Source organism: Hemitrygon akajei, chromosome 3, assembly GCF_048418815.1.
Source record: "Hemitrygon akajei chromosome 3, sHemAka1.3, whole genome shotgun sequence".
In the NCBI taxonomy this organism is placed as follows: Eukaryota; Metazoa; Chordata; class Chondrichthyes; order Myliobatiformes; family Dasyatidae; genus Hemitrygon; species Hemitrygon akajei.
This window is the reverse complement of record NC_133126.1, coordinates 29,897,838-29,924,262: the sequence shown is the minus strand read 5'-3', so window position 1 is coordinate 29,924,262 and position 26,425 is coordinate 29,897,838. Positions and strand designations below refer to the sequence as shown.

Genomic DNA, 26,425 nt, shown 5'->3' with positions numbered 1-26,425 from the left:
TCATGTTTTATTGTTTTATAACATTGAATCACACAGGATTTAATTTGGCTTTTTTGACAGTGATCAACAGAAAAAGACTCCTTTGTGTCAAAGTAAAAACAGATCTCTAAAAAATGATCTAAATCACTTAGATTTTCAGAAGGCCTTTGACAAGGTTGCTAAACAACGTAAATGCTCAGGTTATTACAGGAAGGGTACTAGCTGGATAGAGCATTGGCTGATTGGTAGGGAGCCAAGAGTGGGAATAAAGGGATCCTTATTGAACTGGCTGCCGGTGACTAGTGGTGTTCTGCACGGCACTTTGGTAGAAGGAATGAAAGCATAAACAATTTTCTAGATCCTATTGCAGGATTCCCTAAAGGTTAATGTGAAGGTTGTATTGGTAAGAAAAGCAAATGCAATGTTAGCATTTATTTTCAAGAGGACTAGAATATAAAAGCAAGGATGTAATGCTGAGGCACTGATAAGGGCCTCACTTGAATACTGTAAGCAGTTTTGGGGCCCCTTATTTAAGAAAGGATGTGCTGACATTGGAGAGAGTTCAGGGGAGGTTAACGAGAATGAAAGGGTTATCAAATGAGCATGATTCAAGGCTCTGTGCCTGTACTTGCTGGAATTCAGAAGGTGGGGGAATCTTATTGAAACCTATCGAATGTTGAAAGGCCTAGATAGAGTGGATGTGAAGAGGATGTTATCTTTGGTGGGGGAACTCTAGGACCAGATGGCACAGCCTCGAAGTAGAGGGATGTCAATTTAGAACAGATATGAGGCAGAGTTTCTTCAGCCACAGGTGGTGACAGGTTGCCACAGCCGATTGTAGAGGCCAGGTCACTGGGTACATTTAAGGCAGAGGCTGATAGGTTCTTAATTGATCAGGGTGTGAAGGGTTATAGGGAGAAGGCAAGAGAATGGGATTAAGAGAAAAATGGGTCAGTCATGATGAAATGGTGGAGCAGACTTGATGGGCCAAATGGCCTAATCCTGCGCCTGTGTCTCATCGTCTTGTGATTATATGTACATCGAAACATGGAGTAAAATGCTTCACTTGCGTCAAATCAGCAAGGATCGTGCTGGACAGCATCAATGGCACCATGTTTCCAGTACCAATATAGCATGCTGACAACTCAGTAACCCTAACCCACACATCTTCGTTTTGTGGGACAATACCAGAGCTTCCAAAGGAAACCCATGCGGTCATGGGGAGAACGTGGAAACTCCTTACAGACAGCGGTGGGAATTGAACCCTGATCTTCCAGCTGGTGCTGTAGTGCCACCCTCTACACCTGAAAGTTAAGATTGAGTCTCCTTCCTCTGTCCTTTTAGGCAGCTCATTCTAGATCACAGATTGTAGCACTTTTTAAGAAAAGAAGTTGTTCTCTTTCTCTGCACTTTTACTAGATTTTTGTCATCTTGTTGCTGGAGTTCAAAGCTAGCTGCGACTGTGCTCTGCCCAGGTAAAATTCATAGGAAAACAATCATCTAAAGCCAAATCACTCAAAAACTTTTATTAGAGATATGGGTGGATGGAAGTATGTCTGTGGCTGGTGGGCTGACTTGGTCTGCTCATTTTGGTTTGAGGAATGAATGGACTCCAGTGTGACTCCAGAGTCACAGAACATTTGAGTGAAAATGTACACCTGGATTATATCATTGACATTACTGGTAAACACATCATACAAAAGGATCCGTCACAGGTGCCACACAAGTTCATAGTGTGGTAAGAAGACTTATGGTATGTTGGCCTTCATTGGTGGGGGGATTGAGTTCAAGGGCCATGAGGTTAGAACACACTTGGAATATTGTCTTCAGTTCTGGTCATCTCATATGAAATATGTGGAAGGTTTAGAGGGTGTGCAGAGGAGATTTACCAGGATGCTGCCTGGATTAAAGTGCCTGACTTATGAAGGAAGATTGAGAGAGCTATGGCTTTTCTCTTTGGAGTAAAGGAGGATGTGAGGTGATTTGATAGAGGTATACAAGATGACGAGGCATAGATTGAGTGGATAGCCAGAGACATTTTCCCAGAGCAGATGGTTATTACAAGACAGCATGATCTTAAGCTGATTGGAGGAAAATATAGGGGGATAGCAGAGGTAATATTTTTTACACAGTGGTGAGTGCATGGAATGCAATGCCAGGGGCATTAGGGGCATTTAAAAAACTCTTAGATAGGCAGATGGTTCAGTGAAAAATGGAGAGCTATGTAGGAAGAAAGAGTTAGATTGATCTTAGAGTAAGTTAAAACATTGTGAGCCGAACATTCTATATTGTGCTATAACGTTCTGTGAAATGTCACCTTGTGCAACTGTAACATGACATCCCAATTCCTGTACTCAGTATCCCGATCGATGACAACAAGCATGTCAAATGTCTTCTTCACCACCCTATGTACCTGTGTCACCATTTTCAAATAACTATGCACCTATATCATGAGGTCTGTCTGTTCTGCAGCACTGTTGTTAGGGTAGGGACCAGAGGAGCTGAGAGCACAGTGCAGAACCACTTTGTGTTGTACAGAAGCATTACTCTCAGTCTTTCATTCTCTCCAACAGAACACTGTCGAGAGTGCCAAACGTTTCTTGGAGCAATGCAAGCCTGGCAAGTGGGCCATTCAGTACACGAAGCTTCGTCGTGTGGAGCCTGTGCCCAGGTACATGTCCGCAGCCTGAGCGACACTCACATTAGAGAAGTGGACACTAAGCATCTAGTCCATCGTCTCACTTGTCCTGCTACACTGTGCTGATCTCCTGCTCAGAGGCATTGAAATTACTTTATTATTTTACATGTCCCAAGAAGCAGTGAAAAGCTACTCACACAAAATATTGGAGGAACCCAGCCAATCAGGCAGCATCTGTGGAGGAGAATACACAGTTGATGTTTCGGGCTGAGACCATTCATCAGGACTGGAGAGGAAGAGGGAAAAAAGTAAAAATTAAAAAGATCTGAATATTAGCTTTATTTGTCACATTTGTACGCCATCCAGCACAGCCAGACAATGTGGATACTTTTCAAAGTGCAGTCACTCTTCTAACTTGGGAAACGAGCCTGACGATTTCCACACAGCAAGACCCCACAAACACATGGTAACTGCCAGACTATTACTAGCAGTTCAACACCAAATACTGGGCAGGACTTTGGGGAGATCTCTTTCCCTGCTTCTGACTGGTCCAATGGGATCTTTCGCATCCGTCTGAGAGCTCCAGTTTAATGTCTCAGATCAGAATAAGTCTTCTTATCAGCAACATACACTCAGTGGCCACTTTATTAGGTACCTCGTGTACCTATTGAAGAGGCCACTGAATGTACTTTTGAGGTCTTCTGCTGTAGCCATCCTTTTCAAGGTTTGCAGTGCGTACTCAGAGATGCTCATCTGCAAACCACTGTTGTAATGCATGCTTATTTGAGTTACTGTTGCCTTCTTGTCAGCTTGAACCAGTATGACCATTCTCCTCTGACAAGGTGTTTTTGCCCACAGAACTGCCGCTCGGTAGATTTTTTTTCATGCCATTCTCTGTAAATTCTAGTGACTGTTGTGCATGAAAATCTCGGGAGATCAGTTTATAAGATGCTCAAACCATCCCATCTGGCACCAACAGTCATTCCATGGTCAAAGTCATTTATATCACCTTCCCCATTCTGATGTTTAGTCAACAACAACTGAACCTCTTGACCATGTCTGCAAGCTGTTACGCACTGAATTGCTGCCACATGTTTGACTGGTTAGATATTTGCATTAATGAGCATGTGTATCTAATAAAGTGGCCTCTGAGTGTATGTCGTAAAATTTGTTGTTTTGTGGCAGCAGTAGAGTGCAACACATTAAATACACTATAAGTTACATAAGAAATAAATAAAAACAAATTAAACTAGTGCAAGGGAGCAAAATAGTGAGTTAGTTTTCATGGACCATTCAGAAATCTTCTGGTGGAGGGGAAGAAACTGTTCCTAGGACTTTGAGCGCATATCTTCAGGCTCCTGTACCTCCTCTTTGATAATAATGAGTATGTCCTGGGTGGTGGCTCCTACATGGTGGAATTTGCCTTCTTGAGGCAAAGGTAACTCTCTGATAATGCTGCACTGGATTATATGTTTGCATTTTTGGAGAGTGCCGCAGGCCTCTCTCAGACTGGCTCAAGGCAGGTCTACATATCAGATCTTTGATATCAGTCTCCTTGACCGCTTTTATGCACAGAATCTCTGGTCACATGTATCCAAACCTTCCGGAGAGGTGCCACAAACAAACTGCTGGAGAAATTCAGCAGATCTTAGATGACATAGCAGCTGGTGTAATGCTTTACAGTGCCAGTGACTGAGATTCAATCTCACTGCTGTCTATAAGGAATAACATTCTGGCTACATTAGTGTCAGAAGTACGGTAACACTTGCAGACTGCCCCCAACATATCACTGGACAGTTGGTAGGCGATGCGTTTCACTGTATGTTCCAATGTACATATCAAAACAAAGTAAATTTTATTTAATCAGATCTGTCAGCACCTGTGGAGGTAAAGGGTTTTTTCAGATGAGATGAGAGCCTACAATATGGATGTCAGCTGTAAGATTTTTTTTCAGGTCTCAACTCCTTGCCTCCACGGATGCTGCCTGACCTGCTGAGTTCCTCCAGCAGTTTGTTGATTTGCTCACGATTCTGGTATCTGGACTTTGTGTCTCCTCTTGGAGAGGTAATATGAGTATGTAGTTATTGATTTGGATCTGTTTGAATTCTGCTCATTTTAAAATTGTTCTTTCCCGCCAGTGACATTGTCATCTCACGATCTTGTACACCAAAGCACATCAGCCGTGTGGTAAAGGAAGTTGGCTTGTTATCCGATGAAGTGGAACTGTACGGCAAGTCAAAGGCAAAGGTACTTCTGACCACTCTGAAACGCCTAAAGGATCAACCAGATGGGAAATATGTTGTTGTCACAGGGTAAGTCCTTAAAGACTTAGAACAAAGAACATTGAACATTAAGATCTTTCAGTCCATGAGATTGTGCCAACTTCTAACCTACTCGAAGATCAATCTTAACACTTCCCTCCCGCATAGCCCTCCAATTCTCTTTCATCCATGTGCCTATCTATGTCTGTTAAATGTCCCTAATGTATCTGTCTCTACCACCACCCCTGGCAGCACATTCTGTGCACCCACCACTCTGTGTAAAAATTCTATCTCTGACATCCCCTCTGTACTTTCCTCCCATCACCTTAAAATTGTGTCTCTTTGTATTAGCTAGTTCCTCCTTGGGAAAAAGATGTTGACTGTCTACTCTGTCAATGCCTCGTGTCTTGTATGCCTTATCAAGTCACCTCTCGTCCCAACTTCATCCCTAGCTCGCTCAACATATCCTCATAAGACATACTACTTATAAAGGCAGAGTCCTTGTAAATCTGTTCTGCACCTTCTCTAAAGCTTCCACATCTTTCCTAAAATAAAACTTGTGAACGAAGCCTTTTTCAGAGGGTTGTCAAGTTGATACACTACTGAAGTAACACTGCTGATTTCTATTACAGCATCACCCCGACTCCCCTGGGTGAAGGCAAGAGCACAACGACGATTGGCCTGGCCCAGGCCATCGGCGCTCACTTGGACGTTAATGTGTTCGCCTGTGTCCGGCAACCATCCCAGGGCCCCACTTTTGGAATTAAAGGTAACCTAAACCGTAATCTTATTCAAGCACCACACTGGGTTGAATTGCTTTTACATGTGAGTGAGCCGGTTCATATTTTGATCTCCTTAATCACATCTGTGTTGTCTAACCAGAAACAGCTTCTATATCCCTGGACCTATCTTGAATCGGTCATACAAAAGGCAGTTAAACATCCACTTCCATTTGTCTATAGAGTTTTTTTTTTTTTACTTATTGTTTGGAAAGTTTGTGATGTGTTTCTGTGCTAAAAGTCAAAGACGTGCATATTAGTTTGTTGATGGTATGTGGACAGCCATTCTGTGCAATTAGTGTGAGTTGTAGCTCACCCCTACACACAATAGCCCCTTTATTAGGTATGCCTGTACACCTCGCCAATGCAAGTATCTAATCAGCCAATCATGTGGAAGCTACTCAATGCATGAAAGCAGGCAGACACAGTTGAAAAGTTCAGTTGTTGTTCAGACCAAACATCAAAAGTGGGAAGAAATGTGATCTAAGTGACTTTGACTGTGGAATGATTGCTGGTGCCAGATGGGGTGGTTTGAGTAGCTCAGAAACCCCTGATCTCCTGGAATTTTCACCCACAACTGTCTCTAGAGTTTACAGAGAATGGTGTGAAAACAAAAATCATTCAGTGGGCAAAAACACCTTGTTAATGAGAGGTCTGAAGAGAATGGCCAGACTGACTCATGCTTACAGGAAGGTGACAGAGACTTAAATAACTGCATGTTACAACAGTGGTATGCAGAAGAGCGTCACTGAATGAATGCACAACATGTCGAACTTTGAAGTGGATGGGCTAATGCTGTAGAAGACCACAAACAAACTCAATGGCCACTTTATTAGGTACCTCCTGTATAGGGATTAATGCACTGTTGTAAAGTGGCCACTGAGTAGATGTTCTGGTAAGGCTGAAAGCCAAAGATTAAGGAATTTTGGATGATAAATGTCATTGCAGGTTTAATTAGAAATATGAGAGGCGTAGGCAATTGGAATAGTCTCTTCAGAAATATAGAGAGTGCAGGAGAGAAATGGAAGGAATTAGAAGGGGAAAAATGGCAATGAAATATCCTTGGCAAGTGTGCAAATCTCTTTCTCCCATTTTCCTGTCATGTGGTGTGTAGGCAGGCAATGGATGAATCTTTGGCTACATATGATTTCCTGCTTTCTGGTCTTGTGTTACAGGTGGTGCTGCTGGCGGGGGATATTCCCAGGTTATCCCAATGGAAGAGGTACTGTGTCATGGTACTTTAGAGATTTAATTCATTTATTTACTGCCCTTAAGAAGATGGTCATCGGAAGCTGTCTTAACCTGCAAGATTGGTGTTGGTGTAGACTGTACTGCAGTGGGCACTCTAGTACCCCAGTGGACAAGTCCGCTGGAAGCCCAGAGGCCTGGCTTGGGTTGGAGGACTATTTGTGTTGGTGGCTGTCTGTATGTCATAAGGAAGGGAGGAATGGTTTGTTATGCTGTTGTTGTGTTCTGTGTAATTCTGCTAAGCATGGTGAGTATGCTGTGTTGGTGCTGGAATGCTGGAACTTGCAAGTTGTCCCCAGCACTTCCTTGGGTTGTGCCTTTGTTAACAACCCATTTTCACTATATGTTTCAATGTACGTGTGACAAATAAATGCATCTGAATCAATGCTGTTAGGGTGCTTGGGTGTATTTCCAAGGATACTATGCAACTCTGAGGCAGTGATGTTCCACGAAAGTTTGCATTTGTCTTCCTAGGAAGTAAATTTGTGGATGTGAGAGGGACTATCAGGGCAGCCTATGTGCAATTAGGTAGCCTATACAGTTTCCAGCATCTGCCCTTGTTTGTGCCTCCAGTCAACATAAGCAAGGAACCACAGTGCATCCTGCAACAGTGTTGCTCCATTGAACAGAGGTTTAGGCTGCTGACTGAGGTAATGTAGAACAGTACAATGCAAGAACAGGCCCTTCAAGTCAAGGGGTTGTGCTGAACTAATTAAAATAGTTCTCTCTGTAATCTCCATCCTTGCTGTCAAAATCTCCCCAAAGTATTGCTGACCATTTCAAAAGGACTCCTCCCTTACATTCCCCACACTTCCCAAAATTGTACCCTTCCTCTCCAACTTTAAGGTTTTCAGCTTTGCAGCAAGCTCGGAACACTGAACAAGGAGCCCTGTGTTCCTCACTGCATCCCAGCAACTCCAGAGCTCAGATCAGTAGAAGTCCATTTGATAAGGAGGAATTCCTTTAAGCCAGAGGGTGGTGAATCTGCATAATTCATTGCTGTGGACAGCAAATCATTGGGTGTATTTAAAACTGAGGTTGATAAGTTCTTAATTAGTCAGAGCATCAAAGGTTAAGTGGAGAAGGCAGGAAAATGAGTTTGAAAGGGGTAATAAATCAGCTATGATGGAATGGCAGAGCAGACTAGGTGGACTGAATAGTTTAATTCTACTCCTATTTCTATGGTTGAAGGGGTGGGAGGGGTGCAAACTATTCCTCCTAACATACATAAAATGCTGGAGGAACTCAACAGGGCAGGGAGCATCTATGGAGGGGAATAAACAGTCGACATTTCGGGCCAAGACCCTTCTTTGGGACCATTCCATCTGTGTGATTTTGAGTGGTGACACTCTCTCCTTTTGCTGTTTACTTGCAGTTCAATCTTCATCTGACTGGTGACATCCATGCCATCACTGCCGCTAACAACCTGGTTGCTGCTGCCATCGATGCCCGCATGTTCCACGAGGCTACTCAGTCTGACAAGGTATGGTCTCCTTTCAATCTCTGGAATTGGAGTTTGTCAATCAATCATGGGTGTAATGCTGAGGGTTTATACGGCATTTGACAGACCACACTTGGAGTATTATGAGCAGTTTGGGCCCCATATCTAAGAAAGGACGTGCTCGAATTAGAGAAGGTCTAGAGGAGGTTTACAAGAAAGATTGCAAAAATGAAAAGGGTTAACGTCTGAGGAGCTTTTGATGGCTGTGGGCCTGTACTGACTGGAGTTTAGAAGAATGGGGGTGGAAGGGGGAGAGAATCTCATTGAACACTGAACAGCCTAAATGTGGATGTGGAGAGGATGTTTCCAATAGCGGGAGAGTCTCAGACCAGAGTGCACAGCCTCAGAATATAAGCTCATCTCTTTAGAACAGAGATGAGAAGGAATTTCTTTAGCCAGAGTGTGATGAATCTGTGGAATTCATTGCCACAGCTAGCTGTGGACACCAAATCATTAGGGATATTTAATGTGGAATTCAATAGGTTCGTGATTAATAAGAGCATTAGAGGTTACGGAGAGAAGTCTGGAGAATGTGGTCGAGACAAATAATAGTTCAGAGCAAATAAAATGGCAGAGCAGACTGCTCATTTGTCTTATGGTCTAATCTCTCCTCTCCCTCTTCCATTGCAGGCTTTGTATAACCGTTTGGTCCCTTTGAATAAAGGTGTAAAGGCATTCAGTGACATTCAGCTGAAGAGATTGCAGGTACGGCTCTAACACAGTAACAGGAGGAACCTGTTTCAATCAGTAGAACAGCTTTTTTTACTGCTGTAAATAGTTAAGGCCTACCAAGGGAATAGTAGGGCTTTTCTACTGGGGATTTTCTCTTTGAGCAAAAGAAGATGAGAGGTGACGATAAAGATAACAACGCATGATAAGAGACAGATTAAGTGGGTAACCAGCATCTTTTTCCTAGGATGGAAATCGCTAATAGAAGGGGGCATAATTTTAAGGTGATTGGAGAAAGTATGGGGGTGGGGGGTTGTCCAAGGTTGGATATTAAACAGAGAGCAGTGCATGCATGGAACACTCTGCCACAGGTGATGGCAGAGGCAGATGCACCTAAAGCAATTAAAATAAAATCTTAGATAGGCACATGAATGAAAGAAAAATGTGAGAGGGAAGGGTTAGTTTGATCTTGGAGTAGGTTAAAAGGTCAGCACAACATCGTGGCCCAAAGAGCCTGTTCTGTGTAGTATTGTTCTATGTTCTAGATACTGATCCAATTGTTTATATTCAAAAGAAAGCTGAATAAGTATCTGCAGAAAGAATTTGCAAGGATATGGAGGGACAGTGGAGGGTGGAGCTCAGCCCAGCTGCTCTTACATGGAGTTGGTGCAGACATGATAACTGAATGGCCTGTTTCCCCCACTGTAGTTGATATGTAAATCTGCGTTTCCAGGTCTGCTGCCTCTTTAGACCCGGTCCTGAGCTCTCCAGCCAATATAAATAGTTTCTTTTGCTGCCTTATTAATTCTTATAAGTATCTAATCATGCCTTGATCTCCCAAATCTCAAGCATTTCATTGCTTCTTACTGCTGTTCCTCTTTGTGATGCAGCCATTAATTTGTTGAAGAATTGAACCTTGCATCATTGGTGGGAGACTGGATTAACTTTGGGTCAGGAGATTTGGACAAATTGTCATCTCGGCTTGAGGGAAAATTACCATACTTTTAAACTGCTTTGACTCCCTCTCCATTCAGAGCTTCTCTGGGCTCCATTCCCCTTTTTGGGGTGTAGAAATGAATACATTCCTCTGTGTCTTGAGGTTGAATAGCTCACTAGCTACTCAGCTATCTAAGGCAGCAAAATGAGGATGGCTGTTCAGTCATTGTCCCTACGGTGCAGAAACAACCATTCGGCCCATCTGGTACATGCTGACCAAGATTTCTGCCTGAGTTAGTATCCACGTACCTGTCCAAAAGTCTTTTTACCATCCCATTCTGCCCACCCACTTCCTCTAGCAAGTCATTCCATACACCTACAACCCTCTGTGTGGAAAATCTGCCGCTCAAGACTGTAAACGTGCACCCCTCACAATTACACACACATCCACAAGGTCATGCCTTGGCCTCCTATTCTCCAAGGAAAACAGTTCCAGCCTGACCATTGCTACCCAAGTCCAGTCCTGGCAACATATTTTCTCTGCTTCTTAAGTACATAAATATAGAACAGTCAGCACTTGCCAGTTTTCCTATATATTATCATCCACATTCCTCCATTCCCTTCATATTCAAGAGTGAGTCTCAAAGTATTTTAAACTCCACCAGACTGCCTGCTCCCACTATTGTCCTAATAATGCATTCCAAATATCTACCCTACCTCTGTGTTTCAAAGAAAAGAAATTTCCCCCCCCCCCCCCCCCATGTGCCTTTTAAAACTGTCCCCTCTAACCTTAAAAGCATGTCCTCCAGTGTTTAGACCTCTCAGAAATTTTTTTTTAAAACCATCGGAGCTTTTTTTTTACAGAGAGTGGTGAATGTGTGGAACTTATTGCCCTGGGTGGTAGAGGCAGGTATATTAGGGACATTTAAGAAACACTTAAATAGGCACATGAATGATATAAAAATGAAGATTTGTGGGTGGGAAGGGTTAGAATGATCTTGGAGTAGTAAAAGGTTGACACAACATCATGGGCCGAAGGGCCTGTACTGAATTGTTCTATACACCCACCACCCTCTACATGAAGAGCCCATCGGGTCACCTTTCACCTTAAACCTGTGCCCTCTAGTTTTAGACTCCTCTATCCTGAAGAAAGGACTGTGACAAGCATTTCCATAAAATTCTGAGCAATGAGAACCTAGGCTGGTCAACCTCTCCCTATAACTCAGGCTCTCTAGTCATTCTTGTACAGCTTTCCTGCACTCTTTCCAGTTTAACAACATCTTTCCTAAAACAAAGTAACTAAAACTGAACTAGTGCAGCCTCATTTCACTTTATATTACAGCATAATGTACAAATCTGCCTACTCTGTGCATCACACAACCTTAAAACCTCTATCAGGTCTCTCTCAGCCTCCGGTTCTCCAGGAAGAACAACACATGTTTGTCCAACCATTCCTTATAGCTCATACCCTCTAATTCAGGCAGCATACTAATGAACCTCTTTTGCACCCTTTCAACAGTCTCACCATCTTCTATCTGTTGATGCCCTGAACAGCACACAACACGCACAGCAGTGTGCACACACAATGTGCACAACAGTGTGTAGTTCTAGAGTGTGGTAAAACAGAGGTATCTAGGAATACAGATCTATAATTCCTTAAAATGGTGTTTACAGGTAGATGGGGTCATTAAAAAGGGCTTTTGGCACATTGGCCTTCATAAATTAAAGTATTAAGTACAGGTTGGGATGTTATGTTGACGTTGTATAACATGTTGGTGAGGCTTAATTTGGAATATTGTATGCAGTTCTGGTCACCTGCCTATAGGAAAGGTATCAATAAGATTAAAAGAGTACAGAGGAATTTGCAAGGATGTTCCCAGGACTTGAGGACCTGAATTATTGGGAATGATTGAAGAGGTTAAGACTTTATACCCTGGAACATAGGTGAATGAGGGGGTACGTAACAGAGATATACAAAATGATGAAGGGTACAGATAAGGTAAATGCCAAGCAGGCTTTTTCCAGTCACGTTGGGTGAGATGAGAATTAGAGGTCAAAGTTTAAGGGTGAAGGGTGAAATATTTAAAGTAAAGCTGAAGGGGAACTTCTTCACTCAGGATGGTCAGAGTGTGGAACGAACTGCCAGCAATAGTGTTGGATATGAGTTCAATTGTAACATTTAAGAGAAGTTTGTGTAAGTACATGGATGGGAGGGATCTGGGGGTGGGGGGGCTATGATGCAGATATGGGTTGATGGGACTAAACAGGATAACGGTTTGGTATGGACTAGATGGGGTGAAGGGTCTGTTTTCGACTCTGCACCTACTTGTTTAGCACTTCACTTGGTGGCATTTATCATCTCCAGCTCTATTGCTTTCTTATGAATTTCTAATTTGCATCTTTTTTCTATATTCCCAGAAACTTGGAATTAACAAAACTGATCCTGCTGCGCTGACTGACGACGAGATAAATCGCTTTGTGAGGTTGGACATTGAACAAGATTCTATCACCTGGCAACGAGGTATCAAACCAGTTTTGTTCTGCTGTGCAGTATAGAACATAATGCATGATGAAACGTGGAACAGTACAGGTCCTTTAGCCCACAGTGTTGTTTCCAGTGTTATACCCTCTAAAATCAGTCTAATGTTTCTCTCCCAAATAGCCCTCCATTTTATTTTCATCCATGTGCCTACTTGTGGGTTTGTTAAATGTTCCTAATGTATCTGTCTCTACCTCCATCACTGGCAGTGTATTCCACGCACCCACTGCATACACTCTGTGTCAACAATAAAACCTACCTCTGACATTTCCCCTATACTTATTTTCAATCCTCTTAAAATTATGCCCTCTTATATTAGCTGTTCTTGCTCTGGGAGAGAAAAGGCACTATCGAAGTGTCTTTTCATCTTACACACGTCTGTCAAGATACCTCTTACCCTCCTTCACTCCAAAAGACATAAGCATGTCATTATTAGACTTGCTCTCTAATCCAGACAACACCCTGGTAAATCTCCTCTGCAATCTATGGACCAAGATCTCTTGGGTCCACCCACTGTTAAGAATCCTGCCATTAACCCTGTGCTCTGGCTTCAACTTGGACCTTCCAAAGTGTAACACTTCACACACTTTTCAGGATTGAACTCCATCTTCCATTTCTCAGCCCATTTCTGCATCCTATCAATGTCCCATTGTAACCTACGACAGCCTTCTACACTATCCACAATACTACCAACATTTATGTCATCTGCAAAATTTCAAACCTACCCTTCTACTTCCTTATCCAAGTAATGTATAAAAATCATAAAGAGCAGGGGTCCCAGAACTGATCCCTGCAGAACACCACTGATCACTGATCTCCAGGCAGAATACGCTACATCAACAACCATCTATGGACAAGCCAGTTCTGAATTCACACAGCCAAATTTCCCTGGATCCCACGGCTCATTTTCTGGATGTATCTATCATGGAGAACCTTATCAAAAGTCTTATTCCACATATATACCACATCAACTGCTCTACTTTCATCAATGTGCTTTGTCACATCCTCAAAGATTTCAGTCAGGCTTGTGAAGCATGACCTGCTGCTCCCAGCTACGGTGACTACCTCAAATGCTCGGAAATCCTGCCATTAAGAATCTTCTATAATTCGTCCATAATGAGGTAGATTCTGAGGTCAAGAGTCCACTTCTGGTTCTGGGGGGGGGGGGGGGGGGGGGGGGGAGGTGAAGAGAGAATGTCTGAAGTGAATGAGGTCTTTAATTATGCTGGCTGCCTTACTGAGGCAGTGAGAAGTGTAGACAGTCCATGGAGGAGAGGCTGGTTTCTGTGATGTGCTGAGCTGTGTCAACAATTCTCCGCAGTTTCTTGCAGTCTTGTACTCTACAGTTGTCATACCAAACCATTATATATCCCCACGTGTCGACTTTGCTGGCTTGAACTTTGGGCTCAGTCCAAGCTTTAGTCAATTTTTTTCTCTTCAATATTAAGTTGGACAATTTACCCTATAGGGAAGGTGGAGAGTGAAACATTTTTGGAGCAATCATCGGGTCTGTGTCTCACACAGTGCATGTTTTCTATTTTAAAGTAATAGACACCAATGACAGGTTTCTGAGGAAGATTACGATTGGCCAGTCCCCCACTGAGAAGGGATTCACCAGAACAGTAAGTCTTTAATATCCCCTCTCTCCCCAACTCACCCTCCACTATCAGCAGACAAAAGAGGGGCTTAACCTCCCTACAGGGACTTGGGGACTTAACTGCTCACCATATTAATGACAGGATAACTAGGTGCTAATCCAGGTGTGCATTATTGCAAAGGCAGAAACTGCCGGTATAATAGCTCGCCGATAACTGTCATAAATGGTAAAACTGGCAAATGGATTTCAACATGGGTAGATGTGGTCATCTGTGCTGGATATGCAAAGTGAACAGAAAACTTCTGTAATGCTAAAACTATAAGCAGTAGAGGTCCAAAGGAAAGGAGTGTGGCAATTGGAAGGGAAAGGGTGTGGGGAAAGGGTGGTTAAGTCTATTTTGTTAAAAGTTTGGACTTGATGGGGTATAGGAGTCAAACCAGACACAGGCTGTGGTAGAACAAAGGACCCTATTGAAAATCCTGGCAATTCTGGATAATGTTTCTCACCCTCTGCACCCCACCTTGGCTGAACACTTTCAGTAGAAGTCTAAGACAATTGTGCTGCTCTGAAGAGCACGATATAAGGTCATTCTTACCCTTGGCCCTATAGGCTCTTTAATGAGGCAACCTATAGCCAGAGAAGTGATGACCCCTTCCTGTTAGATTGTTTAAAATTTTATTTTTATTTATTCTTCTTACTTCTTATACTGTTTATCTGTGAACTTGTAATGTTATTGTGACACTGTAATTTCCTTTGGGATCAATAAAGTATCTGTATCTATCATCATATGTTGCTAGTTAGGGGGCTGGAGTGCAGAGAGGAGATGTTGCACTTTAGCAGCACTAAGCTCTGTTTGGATGCCCCCTTGGAATTCCATGAACAGTTCATTAGATCACTGCACTTACCCTGTTATGTATACAATGCACTTGGAGGATTGTGAATATTTGTGGGCCCCTTATGGCATTGGAGAGAGTCCAGAGGAAATTCATGAGAATGATCCTGGGAATGAAAGGGTTAATATATGATAAGTGTTTGATGGCTCAAGGCTATACTGGAGTTTAGAAGATTGAGGGGGGATCTCATTGAAAATATTGAAAGGCCTAGGTAGAGTGGATGCAAAGAGGACATTTCCTATAGTTGGGGAGTCTAGGAGCAGAGAGCACATCACTTTAGAACAGAGATGAGGAAGAATTTCTTTACCCATTGGGTAATGAATCTATGAAATTCATTGCCAAGTGTTTCGGTATGTTTAAAGTGGAGGTTGATAGGTTCTTGACAGACATCAATCGTGGAGAAGACAAGAGAAGGGGTGGAGGATGGCAGAGCAGACTCATGGGCTGAATGGCCTAATTCTGCTCATATGTCTTACAGTCTTGTAGTTCAAGATTTAAAGGAAATACAGCACAGTTTTACCAAATTGCCAAGGGTATTCAAATCACAGACCTTTAGACTTGAGGTATCTATAGATACAGGACTGACAAACAAAAATGGTATTACAGTAGAATATTGGCAGAGAGTATGTTGAAGAGCAGTGCAGGCTTGAGGGACTGAATAGCCTACCCCCTGCTCGCTACCCCCTTGTTTCCTGTATTCTTATGAGGGAGGCTGTCTGCTTCTCAAACCTGTGCTACCTTTGCCCATGAGTTGTTTGATAGCAGTGTTGAAAGAGTTTTAATGTGACTGAGGAACTTGGCTGAACTGAAGAATGGTGGGGGGGAGATTGTGAATCTTATCAGATCGATTGCTAAGAATGTGACGGGTGTGCATGCAGCCTATTGACTGGGCCTCCTACACATGGGCATGTCTCTTTTTTCACAGTGTTTCAAATGTGTACGTTTTTGTCTCAACGGGCCTGGTTTGTCACCCGGAGTGTACTGTTGACTCAGTAAAAATGTGTAATCACACTACTCTGTTATCATTCTTGCTCCATGTATATGTAATGGGGAAGGGGCAGTAGATTTGAATTTGGCAGCTTGTGATAAGTCTGAAAGATTGGGGGATGACAATGTTTGACTTGTGTGTTTCACCTTTTAGGCGCAGTTTGACATTACAGTGGCAAGCGAGATCATGGCTGTATTGGCACTGACAAATGGATTAAAGGACATGAGAGAACGGCTGGGAAGAATGGTGGTTGCTTCCAGTAAGAAAGGAGAGCCGGTCACCACGGACGATTTGGTAAGCCTAGAATTCAGTGCACCCAGAACTGCTCAAGGCTCACAGCATGGGACATACAATAAAATGCTACGAGGGACATTGAATCATGTGCAGTTTATTACACAACCAACTCTCACATGCTGCCTTGGGAACAAATGATCTGTCCATAATAAATGGAACAAAAAGATAGTCAAAATATTTCCCCAGGTTTGAGATGTCAAACACTAGAGGACATGCATTAAAGTGAGAGAGTTAAAATGTATAGGAAGTGTATGGTCAAGTTTTTGTACAGAGTGGTGTGTGGCTAGAACAGGCTGCCAGCAGTGCTAGTGGAAGCAGATGTGGTACTGGTCTTTAAGAGGCTATTAGAAATAGGAATAGTCAGGGAATGGAAGGATTTGGATCGTGTGCAGGCAAAAGAGATTTAGTTTAGTGTTCAGAGCAGACATTGTGGGCTGAAGGGCCTGTTCTTGTGCTGTACTATTCTATGTCCTAACTGATTTGATTTTATTTGTGAATCAAAAGTATACATTCAGTGGCATCTTTATTAGGTACAGCTCCTCATTAATTCAAATATCTAATCACCAATCATGTGGCAGCAACTCATTGCATAAAAGCATGCCGACATGGTCAAGAGGTTCAGTTGTTGTTCAGACCAAACATCAGAATAGAGATGAAATGTGATCTAAGTGAATTTGACCATGGATTGATTGTACCAGATGGGTTGGTTTAAGTATCTCAGAAACTGCCGATCTCCTGGGATTTTCATGCACAACAGTCTCTAAAGTTTGCAATGAGTGGTGCGAAAAATAGAAAACATCCAGTAAGTGGCAATTCTGTGGGCAAAAACAACTTGTTCGTGAGCAAAGTCAGACAAGGATGGCCAGATTGGTTCAAGCTGACAGTAACTCAAAAACCACACATTACAACAGTGCTGTGCAAAAGACCATCACTGAAGACACAACACATTGAACCTTGACGTGAATGGGCTACAAAGGCAGAAGACCACAAACAAACTCGGTGGCCACTTTATTAGGTACCTCACGTATAGCGATTAGTGCAGGATTAAAGCCATACCGAGCTCAAATCTCAGGCATACACCTTTTAAATATACCCAGTGACTTGGTTCCCACGACCACCTGTGGCAATGAATTCCACAGGTTCACCATACTCTGGCTAAAGAAATTCCTTTTCATCTCTGTTCTAAAAGGATGTCCTTGTATTCTGGGGCTGTGCCACCCCACCATTGGAAATTTGCTCTCTACATCCACTCTAGTCCTTTCAATATGCAATCGGTTTCAGTGAAATCTCCCCCTCATTCTTCAAAACTCCAGGGAGTACAGGCCCCAGAGCCATCAAACACTGTTCATACATTAACCTTTTCATACCTGGGATCCTGATGAAGGGTCTTGGCCCAAAATGTCAACTGTTTATATCTATCCATAGATGCTGCCTGCCCATCTGAGATCCTCCAACAGTTTGTGTGTTTTGTTGAAAGTTATCCCGAGTTTACTTTGTACCAAAGGAAAAACTGAGGTGTGATTTGTCTTTCTCTCTCTCTAGGGCATCAGTGGAGCCCTTGCTGTGCTAATGAAGGACGCCATTAAACCCAACCTCATGCAGACATTGGAGGTTTGTGATGTTTCATATGTGTTTCTCTTACTAAATCAGCTTCCATTTTCACAACAGAGGGAAGACAGACTTCTCATTAAAATTCTGGAATCTGTATGCCTCTGTGCTCGCAGGCTTGCTGTTGTTAAATGAAAAATTTGAAAAGGATGGGTGAAAAAGGCAAATGTTCACCTTGGATCAAGGTGAAACATCATTTGTTTGATGTCTAGGATGTGGACAGCCTTGGTAAAGACTTGTCTAATTCCTCAACACTGTTGTATTGGCTATCCATCGTATTCCGCTCACTATCCACATTCAGATGGGTTTATGTTGTATACACCAGGGTGTAATGAAATTCCTTGCTTGGATGAAGCTAAGAGTATGAATGGTATGGTAATAATAAATACAGTGATGAGTACAAAGCAAAGATATCATCAAAGACCCCACCACCCTGGACATTCTCTCTTTCTTGCCCTCCCCTTGGGCAGAAGATGCAAAAACCTAGAAGAACAGGCTCACGAACAATTCAAGATAGGGTGGTGTGGTACCACAGGAATTAGTGTAATGTTTTAAAGCACCAGCTGTAAGATTGGGTTCAATTCCTATCACTGTCTGTAAGGAGTTTGTATGTTCTCCCCGTGACTGCATAGGTTTCCTCTGGGCGGTCAGTTTCCTCTCGCATACCAAAAACGTACAGATACGGTTAGTGAGTTGTTGGCACGTCATGTTGGTGCCAGAAGCATGGCTGCTCAGCACAATCCTTGCAGGTTTGATCAGACGCAGACTGCATTTCACATGTATGTTTTGATATAAAGCCAATGTTTTCTCTTTAGCTTCTCTCCGGCTGTAAAAAAAAAAGATATCATTACTGAACAGTCCCTTAGCATGATCAGATGGATTCTTGATTTCTCAATCTTCCTCATTATGACCTTGCAAATCAGTTGTCTGACTGCCTTTTCTCTGTAACTAACATCGTATTCTATATCCTGTTATCTTATCCAGAATTACCTCTACGCACTGTTATTTATGGGTGGCATGCAAAGAAGGCTGTGGAATGAGGATTGATGGATCTTTGTGTTGTTAACAGGGGACTCCGGTGTTTGTCCACGCAGGACCTTTCGCCAATATTGCACATGGAAACTCCTCGGTCCTGGCAGACAAAATAGCATTGAAGCTGGTTGGGCCCAGTGGCTTTGTAGGTGAGTTATGGGATCTGTTTGCTTTCACATTTTGATACTTTTGAATACCGGACTTGGGCAGAACTTTTCACTAGACAAGTTTGCTGATATCTCCTTGAATTCCACATTCACTTGCAGCCCAGCTTGGCACAGAGCTGCTCCATGTACAACCCATGGATTTTACCTCTATGTGACAAACAATGCCCAGACTCCAGCAGTCCATTGAATGTTCTTTTTGAATATTATCAACACAAAAACTATTAAAACTACTACTAAGAAGTTATTTTGAAAATGACAATTACTGGAGATAATAGTAAAAATGTTAAGATTTCCTCACTTGAATGAAAGGATAACATGCTTGGCAACCCCCCCTCATCAGCTCTCTCCTGCCATTGGGATCAATGATCCTACTGGGCTTGAACCACTTCAACAAGCAGAGGTGGGTGAAAGTTTGTGCTCTCTATTTCATTCACCTCTCCGAATCACATTTGATCCCTATCCCTCTTTGTATTACCTGCTTCAAGAACAGCAACTTTCCTCACACCACTCAGTTCTAGAACCAACCTGCACAACTTCAATCACCGTCTCAGTATAACAACACTGACCACTTTGCAGCGTAGCAGTTAGCATAACACAATTACAGTGCCAGCGGCCCCGGTTCAATTCATGTAAGGAGCTTGTACGTACTTCCTGTAACTGTGGGGGGGTTTCCTTCCACATTCCAAAGAGGTACAGGTTAGTGTTATTAAGTTTTGAGTATGCTGTGTTGGCCCCAGAAGAATGGCGACACTTGTGGGCTGCCCAGCATATCCTAGAACTGTGTTGGTCATGATGCAAATGATGTATATCCATGTATGTGTGACAAAAATACAATTTTTAAGAGTCCCAGCAAGAATGTGCAGGTCACTTGGCCATCAGCTAACAGAGCGATGGTGCCAGATGGCAACATAGGAGACTGCAGATGTGAGATTCAAGAACAAAGGACAAACTGCTGGAGGAACTCGGAGGGTCAAGCGGCATCGGGGGTGGGGCTAGGATGTACAGTCTGTTTGTGCCAATTAATGATTTGAGTACAGCAACATCACGGGCGCATGGCATAAGGTGAGCAGCATTCACAAGAAAAATATAATTAAGCATTAATTATACGCAATTCTTAAAAGAAAGAACGCAATTAAAACAAAAATAAAACATAAAATCCACAAAGTGTTGCTATTCTGAGGTAGTGATTAGTTGTAGTATCAATTGGTTCTGGAACTGAGTGGCTGAAGGAAAGTAACTGTTCCTGAAACTGGTGATGTGGGACTTAAGGCTTCTGTATGTCCTGCGCACTATTAGCTGTGAGAAGATGGCATGGCCCAGAGGGTGGTGATCTTTGGTGGAGATGTTGCTTCCTTCAGGCAGCGTCCTCAGAAAGAATAAAATTAATCTGGAGCACTGTGCTGGTCTAGTGGGTTCTGTCTAGGTTCAAGGAATGTTATTCTTATTCCAATATACTTCTAATTAATTTCTTTAAAAGACATTTCAAACAAGTGAATTTCACTTCAGTGACATGGAGTGACACACAAGATGCTGGAAGCCCTCAGTGGGTCAGGCAGCATCTAAAGATCCCCTTCGTCTAGAAATCCAGATTCCAGCATCTGCAGTCTCTTATATTGACACAAAACATCAACGATCCATTTCCCACCATCCCCACCACAGATGTTGCCTGACCCACTGAGCATCTTGTGTGTGCTCCAGTTCCAGAATCTGCTGACTCTTGTACCACCCGTTTTAGTAAACTGAGTAAGTTTAAAGTGAATGAGTTGTTATGCTGTATGGGGGTGGGCAGAAAACGTGACAATTGGGGTGCAGGTAAATGGAGAGCTCAGGCACCACCTAATGAAGCAAATACTGCACATTCAGAACTTCTGAATTGTTGGAAACCAGGTTATCAAAGATTTTATTTAGAGATACAGTACAGTAATGGGCCCTTCTGACCCAATGATTTCACACTGACAATTTACACCTATGTGACCAATTAACCTACTAATCTGTACAGCTTTGGAACGTGGGAAGAAACCAAAGCATCCAGAGGAAACCCACCCTGTCAGGGGGCAAACGTACGAACTCCTTGTAGACAGCAGTGAGAAATGAGCCTGGGTTGCTAGTGCTATGGTAGCATTACACGACTGTGCACTCATTACTTGGCTCCTGACTTATTCTTCCCGAAGTATCTGTTTCAATGTGATTTCTCACCCAGCAGGATGTTTGTTTTTGATGCTCTGGTTTGTTTAAATCCAGTGACGGAGGCGGGATTTGGAGCGGACATCGGAATGGAGAAGTTCTTCAACATTAAGTGCAGGTACTCAGGTCTACGTCCCCACGTGGTGGTGCTGGTTGCCACAGTACGAGCTCTGAAGATGCATGGCGGTGGCCCCACTGTGAGTACAGCGATTTAATGGAGAGCTACACTCTGGCAAAACTCTGAAAGCACACAGGAAATGAGTGGGAGAGGCTGCATGCTGCACACAGACTCCTTTAGGGCAGTGCAGTTTTTGCCACACCAACAGTGTGGTTGACATAAAGCTGTACAGTATCAGCAATTGGGGTTCAATTCCCATTGCTGTCTATAAGGATTCTGTATATTTTCCCTGTGACCGTGTGGGTTTCCTCCACATGCTCCAGTTTCCTCTCATGTTCTAGAAGACATACTGGTTAGGAAGTTGTAGGCATGCTATGTTGGCACTGGAATCCTTAACCTACTCAAGATCAAAATGGAATCCCTTCCGTTTTTCTTTCACCCATGATACTAAGAGTCTCTGAAGTATCCCTCAAGTACCTGCCTCTACCACCACCCCTGGCATCATGTTCCACACACCTACCACTCTGTTTTTTTTTTAAAAAAGAGATACTCCCTTCCTATACTTGCCTCCAATCACCTTTAAATTATCCTCCTTCATATTATACCATTATCAACTCTCCCCTCATCCTCCTTTGCTCCAAAGAGAAAAGCCCTAGTTCACTCAGCCTATCCTCATAAGACAGTTTATTGAACTCCTGAGCCCTGATTTAGACAGGACAGTGACAAAGACATGCATGGCAAGTCTGGTAGTCTCCAAGGTGTCACTGTTTTGTGCAAAAGTGATGTCAGTGAAGTGTCAGCCCTGTCCTAGAAGGAAACCTCCTGTTACCTGGAGCCAAAACCTGTGGCTGCAATTCTTACTCGGGCTCATTCAACATCTATGAGAGGCATAAATGGGACCAATAGTCTTCCTCCTCCTGGGTGAAAATGTCAAATACCAGAGGGCATGGGTTTAAAGTTTAAAGGGGACATGCAGGATAAGTCCATTTACCTGTGTTTGGCCTATATCCCTCTAAACCTTTCCTAACCATAAACCTGAACAAATGTCTTTTAAGAATTGCAATTGTATCTACCTCAACCATTTCCAGTCTTTCCTGCACAATATATTTGAAAATAGAATTTTAATACTACTTTGTATTTTTTCTGCAGGTGACAGCAGGTGTCCCCTTGCCAAAGGAATATACTGAAGAGGTAAAGCCTTAGGGGGATTTATTCTTTGATGGGGCTGGGGAGAATGTTGCCAGTGTACAGCAAAGGTGAATGGCAATGTATTCAAGTAAAGACAGGGATGGTTTAAATTGGACAGGGTTTAACAGATTTATTTATTAGATTTTATTTTGCAGCAGCAGTACAGAGCAAAGATATAACATTACCATTAATTGCCAAATTAAATGGTGTAGAAGGAAAGGAATAATGAGGTAGGATTCATGGGTTCAAGGACCATTCAGAAATCTGGTGGTGAAGAGGGAGAAGTTGTTCCTGAATTGTTGGTCGTGGGACATATGCTTATATACCTCCTCACTAATGGTAGTAAATGGTAAGAGGGCATCTTCCAGATGTTGAGGGTCCTTAATGATGACCATTGTGTGCAGTCTCTCTCCTTACTCCAGTTATTAGACATCAGGATCAGGTTTATTATTACACACTTAGATGACATGACTGTTGTTGGTTTGCAGCAGCAATACAGTGCAAAGGTATAAAATTATTATAAATTGCAACAAAAAAAAATGGAATAGTGTTCATGGATCATTGAGCGATCTGATGGCAGAGGGAAAGAAGCTGTTCTTGAGTTGCTGAATGTGGGTTTTTAGGCTCCTGTACCACCTCCCTGTTGGTAGTCATGAAGAGAGGACATGTCTGGCACTTTGCATGCTTGCAACTCTTCAAACTACACGTGCCTGTGCAGAAACTTACTCAGTTAAGTTTCAGGGAATCCCAAGCCAGGTAAGTTGAGGGCTGCTGATAAGGAAAGGCCAAGTGAGCTAGTGTTTTCCTTTATGGAGAGAGGGATGATGGGAGGTAACTTGACAGAGGTGTAGAAAATGATAAGAGGCATAGATAGGGTGAACAGCCAGAGAAATTTTTCCAGGGCGGAAATGCCTGATACAAGACAGGCATAACTTTAAGATGATTGGAGGAAAGTATAGGGGGTTGTTATAGACGTATTTTTTTACATAGACTGGTGGGTGTGTGGAACACCCTGCCAGGGGTGGTGATAGAGATAAATACATTAGGGGCATTTAAGAAACACTTGGATAGGCACATGGATGAAAAAAACATGGAGGACACTATGTGAGGGAATGGTTAGATTGATCTTAGAGTAGGTTAAAGGGTCAGTACAACAATGGGCTGAAGGGCCTGTTCTGCACTGTAGTGTTCTATGAATATGCTGCTGACCACATAACTCTGTTGATGGGTGTATGTGGGTGTGAATTCCATTCATGCAGCAGGATGAGGTGAGAAAAGTCTTAAGGAGATATGTGGGGTGGGGCAAGTTTTTATTTGCAGAGAGTGCAGTAAACACGCTACCGGGGTAGTGGTGGAAGCAGATACAACAGTGGTGTTTAAAGAAGTTATTAGACACATAAATATCCATGGACTGGATGGATATCGATTATGTACGGGGGAAGAGATTTAATTCACTTTCTTGTTTAGCCATTGTGGGCCAAAGGGCCTGTTGTACTGTACTTCTATCTTCTCACCTTGGATTATCCCTAATGTGGGAAAGGGAGTTTACGGACACATGAGGGTGGAAAAAGTTGCAGGGTTAAACAAGGACTGGAGGAATAGAATTACTGGGATTGCTCTGCTAGGAGTTAGCATGGACTCGAGGGGCTGAATAACCTTCTGGGGTTGAATAAGTAAGTAAATGTGACATGATGTGACTGAACATTCTCCCTCCTTACTGCAGAACTTGGACCTGCTGACGAAGGGCTGCAGTAACCTTCGGAAACAGATCGAGAACGCAAACTCATTTGGGGTCGCAGTGGTAGTGGCAGTCAATGCCTTTGAGTAAGTTTGTGATCTGCTGTGCTGTCACTCTGTTAATACAGCTCAGGATGTGGGCCAAAGAATAGGAGGCACAAAGGTAGGGATGGGTTGGAGATGCGAGAGTCATTAGACTTTGGCACGGCACAGGCTGTAAGGAGTTTGTATGTTCTCCCCACGGCCATGTGGTTTCCACCAGGTGCTTTGGTTTCCTCCCACACTCCAAAGATGTATGGGTTGGGGTTAGGAAACTGGCATGTTACGTTGACACTGGAAGCATGGCAACACTTGCCAGCTGCCCCCATCACGTCCTCAAGACTGTGCTGGTCATTAGCACATCAACATTTCATTGTAGCCTTTGATGTATACGTGACAAATAAAACCAATCTTGAAAGATCTTTGATATTTCTCTTGGAAATTCAGCACTGACTGACACAAACCTGAGATGTGTAGCTTCTTGCTGTATTAGACAGTGCTGTTGCCATACCAAGCTGTGCTTCATCTGGATAGAATTTTTTTGATGGTGCATCGATTAAAAATTGGTGAGAATCGAAAGGGATGTGCCAAATTTCTCTACTGAGGAAATCGAGGTGTTGGTGACTTTTCTCAGCCATGGCAACACATGGTGATGTTCACTAGAAACTTGAAGTTCTCAACTCTGTCAACCTCAGCACCGTTCAGAGGACAGGTACATTTGCACTGCACTCCATACCCCCCTCCACACTTCCCTGAAGTCGATGACCATCTCTATTTTGACATTGCGGAAAGGTTATTGTCATATTAGTATGTCACTAAGCTCCCTATCTCCTTCCTGTATTCCAACTCATTGTTATTTGAGACATGGCTGACAACAGTGGTGTTGCCTGCAAATTTTTCAATGGATTAAGAGCAGAATCTTGCCTCAGAGTTGTGAGTGTATATATAGGGAGTAAAACGCAGGGGTGGGGGGCAGAGTGTGCAGCTTTGTGGGGCTCCAGATTAAAGAATAATGTGCCCTTGGCATCAAAGAGCAGAAGACGCAAAAGCAGGAGTGGGAGGGTATTGTCATGTGAAAAGCTTGTCCTGCATACTGCTATACAGATAAAATCATTACACAGTGCATTGAGGTTGAACAGGATAAAACAATACAGAATGCAGAGTAAAGAGTAACAGTTATAGAAAAGGTGCAGTGCAGCTGCCCTTGAGCCTTGTGGTACATGCTAAACTAAGGTAAATCAATAACAACACAGAATAAAGTGTAAAAGCTACCAAAAATGTGCAGTGCAGGCAAACAACAAAGTACAGAATCATAACGAGGTAGATTGTGAGGCTAAGAGTCCATCCTATCATACAAGAGGCCTGTTCAAGTGTCATAGAAGCTGTCCTTGGGACTGGTGGTACGTGCTTTCAAAATTTTGCATCCTCTACCTGACGGGAGGGAGGAGAAGAGAGACTGTCTGGGGCGGGTGGGGTCTTTGATTTTGCTACCTGATTTACAGAGGCAGTGAGAAGTGTAGACAGAGTTTGTGGAGGGGAGGTTGTTTTCTGTGTTGTGCTGAGCTTTGTCACAACCTTCTGCAGTTTCTTTGGTCACATGCAGAGTAACTGCCATGCCAAGCTGCGATGCATCCAGACAGAATGCTTTGATTAAAAACTGGTGAAGAGTCGACAGGGACATACCAAATTTCTTTAGTCTCCTGAGGAAGTAGATGCACTGGTGAGCTTTCATGACGGTGACTTCAACAAGGTTGGGCCAGGGCAGGCTAGTAGTGATATTCGCACCTAGGAACTTGAAGCTCTCAACCTCAATGGAGTTGATACAGACTTGAGCATGTGCACCACACCCCCACCCCTTCTGAGAGTCAATGACCAGCTCTTGTTTTGCTGACATTGAAGGAAAGGTTATTATCATGACACCATGTCACTGATCTCTCTGTCTCCTTCCTGTACTCCATCTAGTCATTATTTGTAATTAGACTTCCAGAAATTTAGCACTGACCTACAGAAATTTTCACCACTATGTATGG

The 26,425-nt window shown here is 43.0% G+C and overlaps 1 protein-coding gene across 2 annotated transcripts in view; it reads left to right on the top strand.

The window, feature by feature from the left end:
* The window catches only part of mthfd1b (methylenetetrahydrofolate dehydrogenase (NADP+ dependent) 1b), an 80,733-nt gene that overhangs the window by 35,841 nt on the left and 18,467 nt on the right, over positions 1-26,425 (top strand). For both annotated transcript variants that reach the window (XM_073039451.1, XM_073039450.1), the window contains exons 10-23: positions 2,553-2,650; positions 4,756-4,929; positions 5,511-5,647; positions 6,833-6,879; positions 8,281-8,388; positions 9,037-9,111; positions 12,430-12,532; positions 14,096-14,172; positions 16,182-16,322; positions 17,865-17,933; positions 19,000-19,111; positions 21,371-21,510; positions 22,581-22,622; positions 24,343-24,443. In XM_073039451.1, the coding sequence (XP_072895552.1) occupies positions 2,553-2,650; positions 4,756-4,929; positions 5,511-5,647; positions 6,833-6,879; positions 8,281-8,388; positions 9,037-9,111; positions 12,430-12,532; positions 14,096-14,172; positions 16,182-16,322; positions 17,865-17,933; positions 19,000-19,111; positions 21,371-21,510; positions 22,581-22,622; positions 24,343-24,443 (1,424 nt within the window). The remainder of the gene's footprint in view (positions 1-2,552; positions 2,651-4,755; positions 4,930-5,510; positions 5,648-6,832; positions 6,880-8,280; positions 8,389-9,036; positions 9,112-12,429; positions 12,533-14,095; positions 14,173-16,181; positions 16,323-17,864; positions 17,934-18,999; positions 19,112-21,370; positions 21,511-22,580; positions 22,623-24,342; positions 24,444-26,425) is intronic.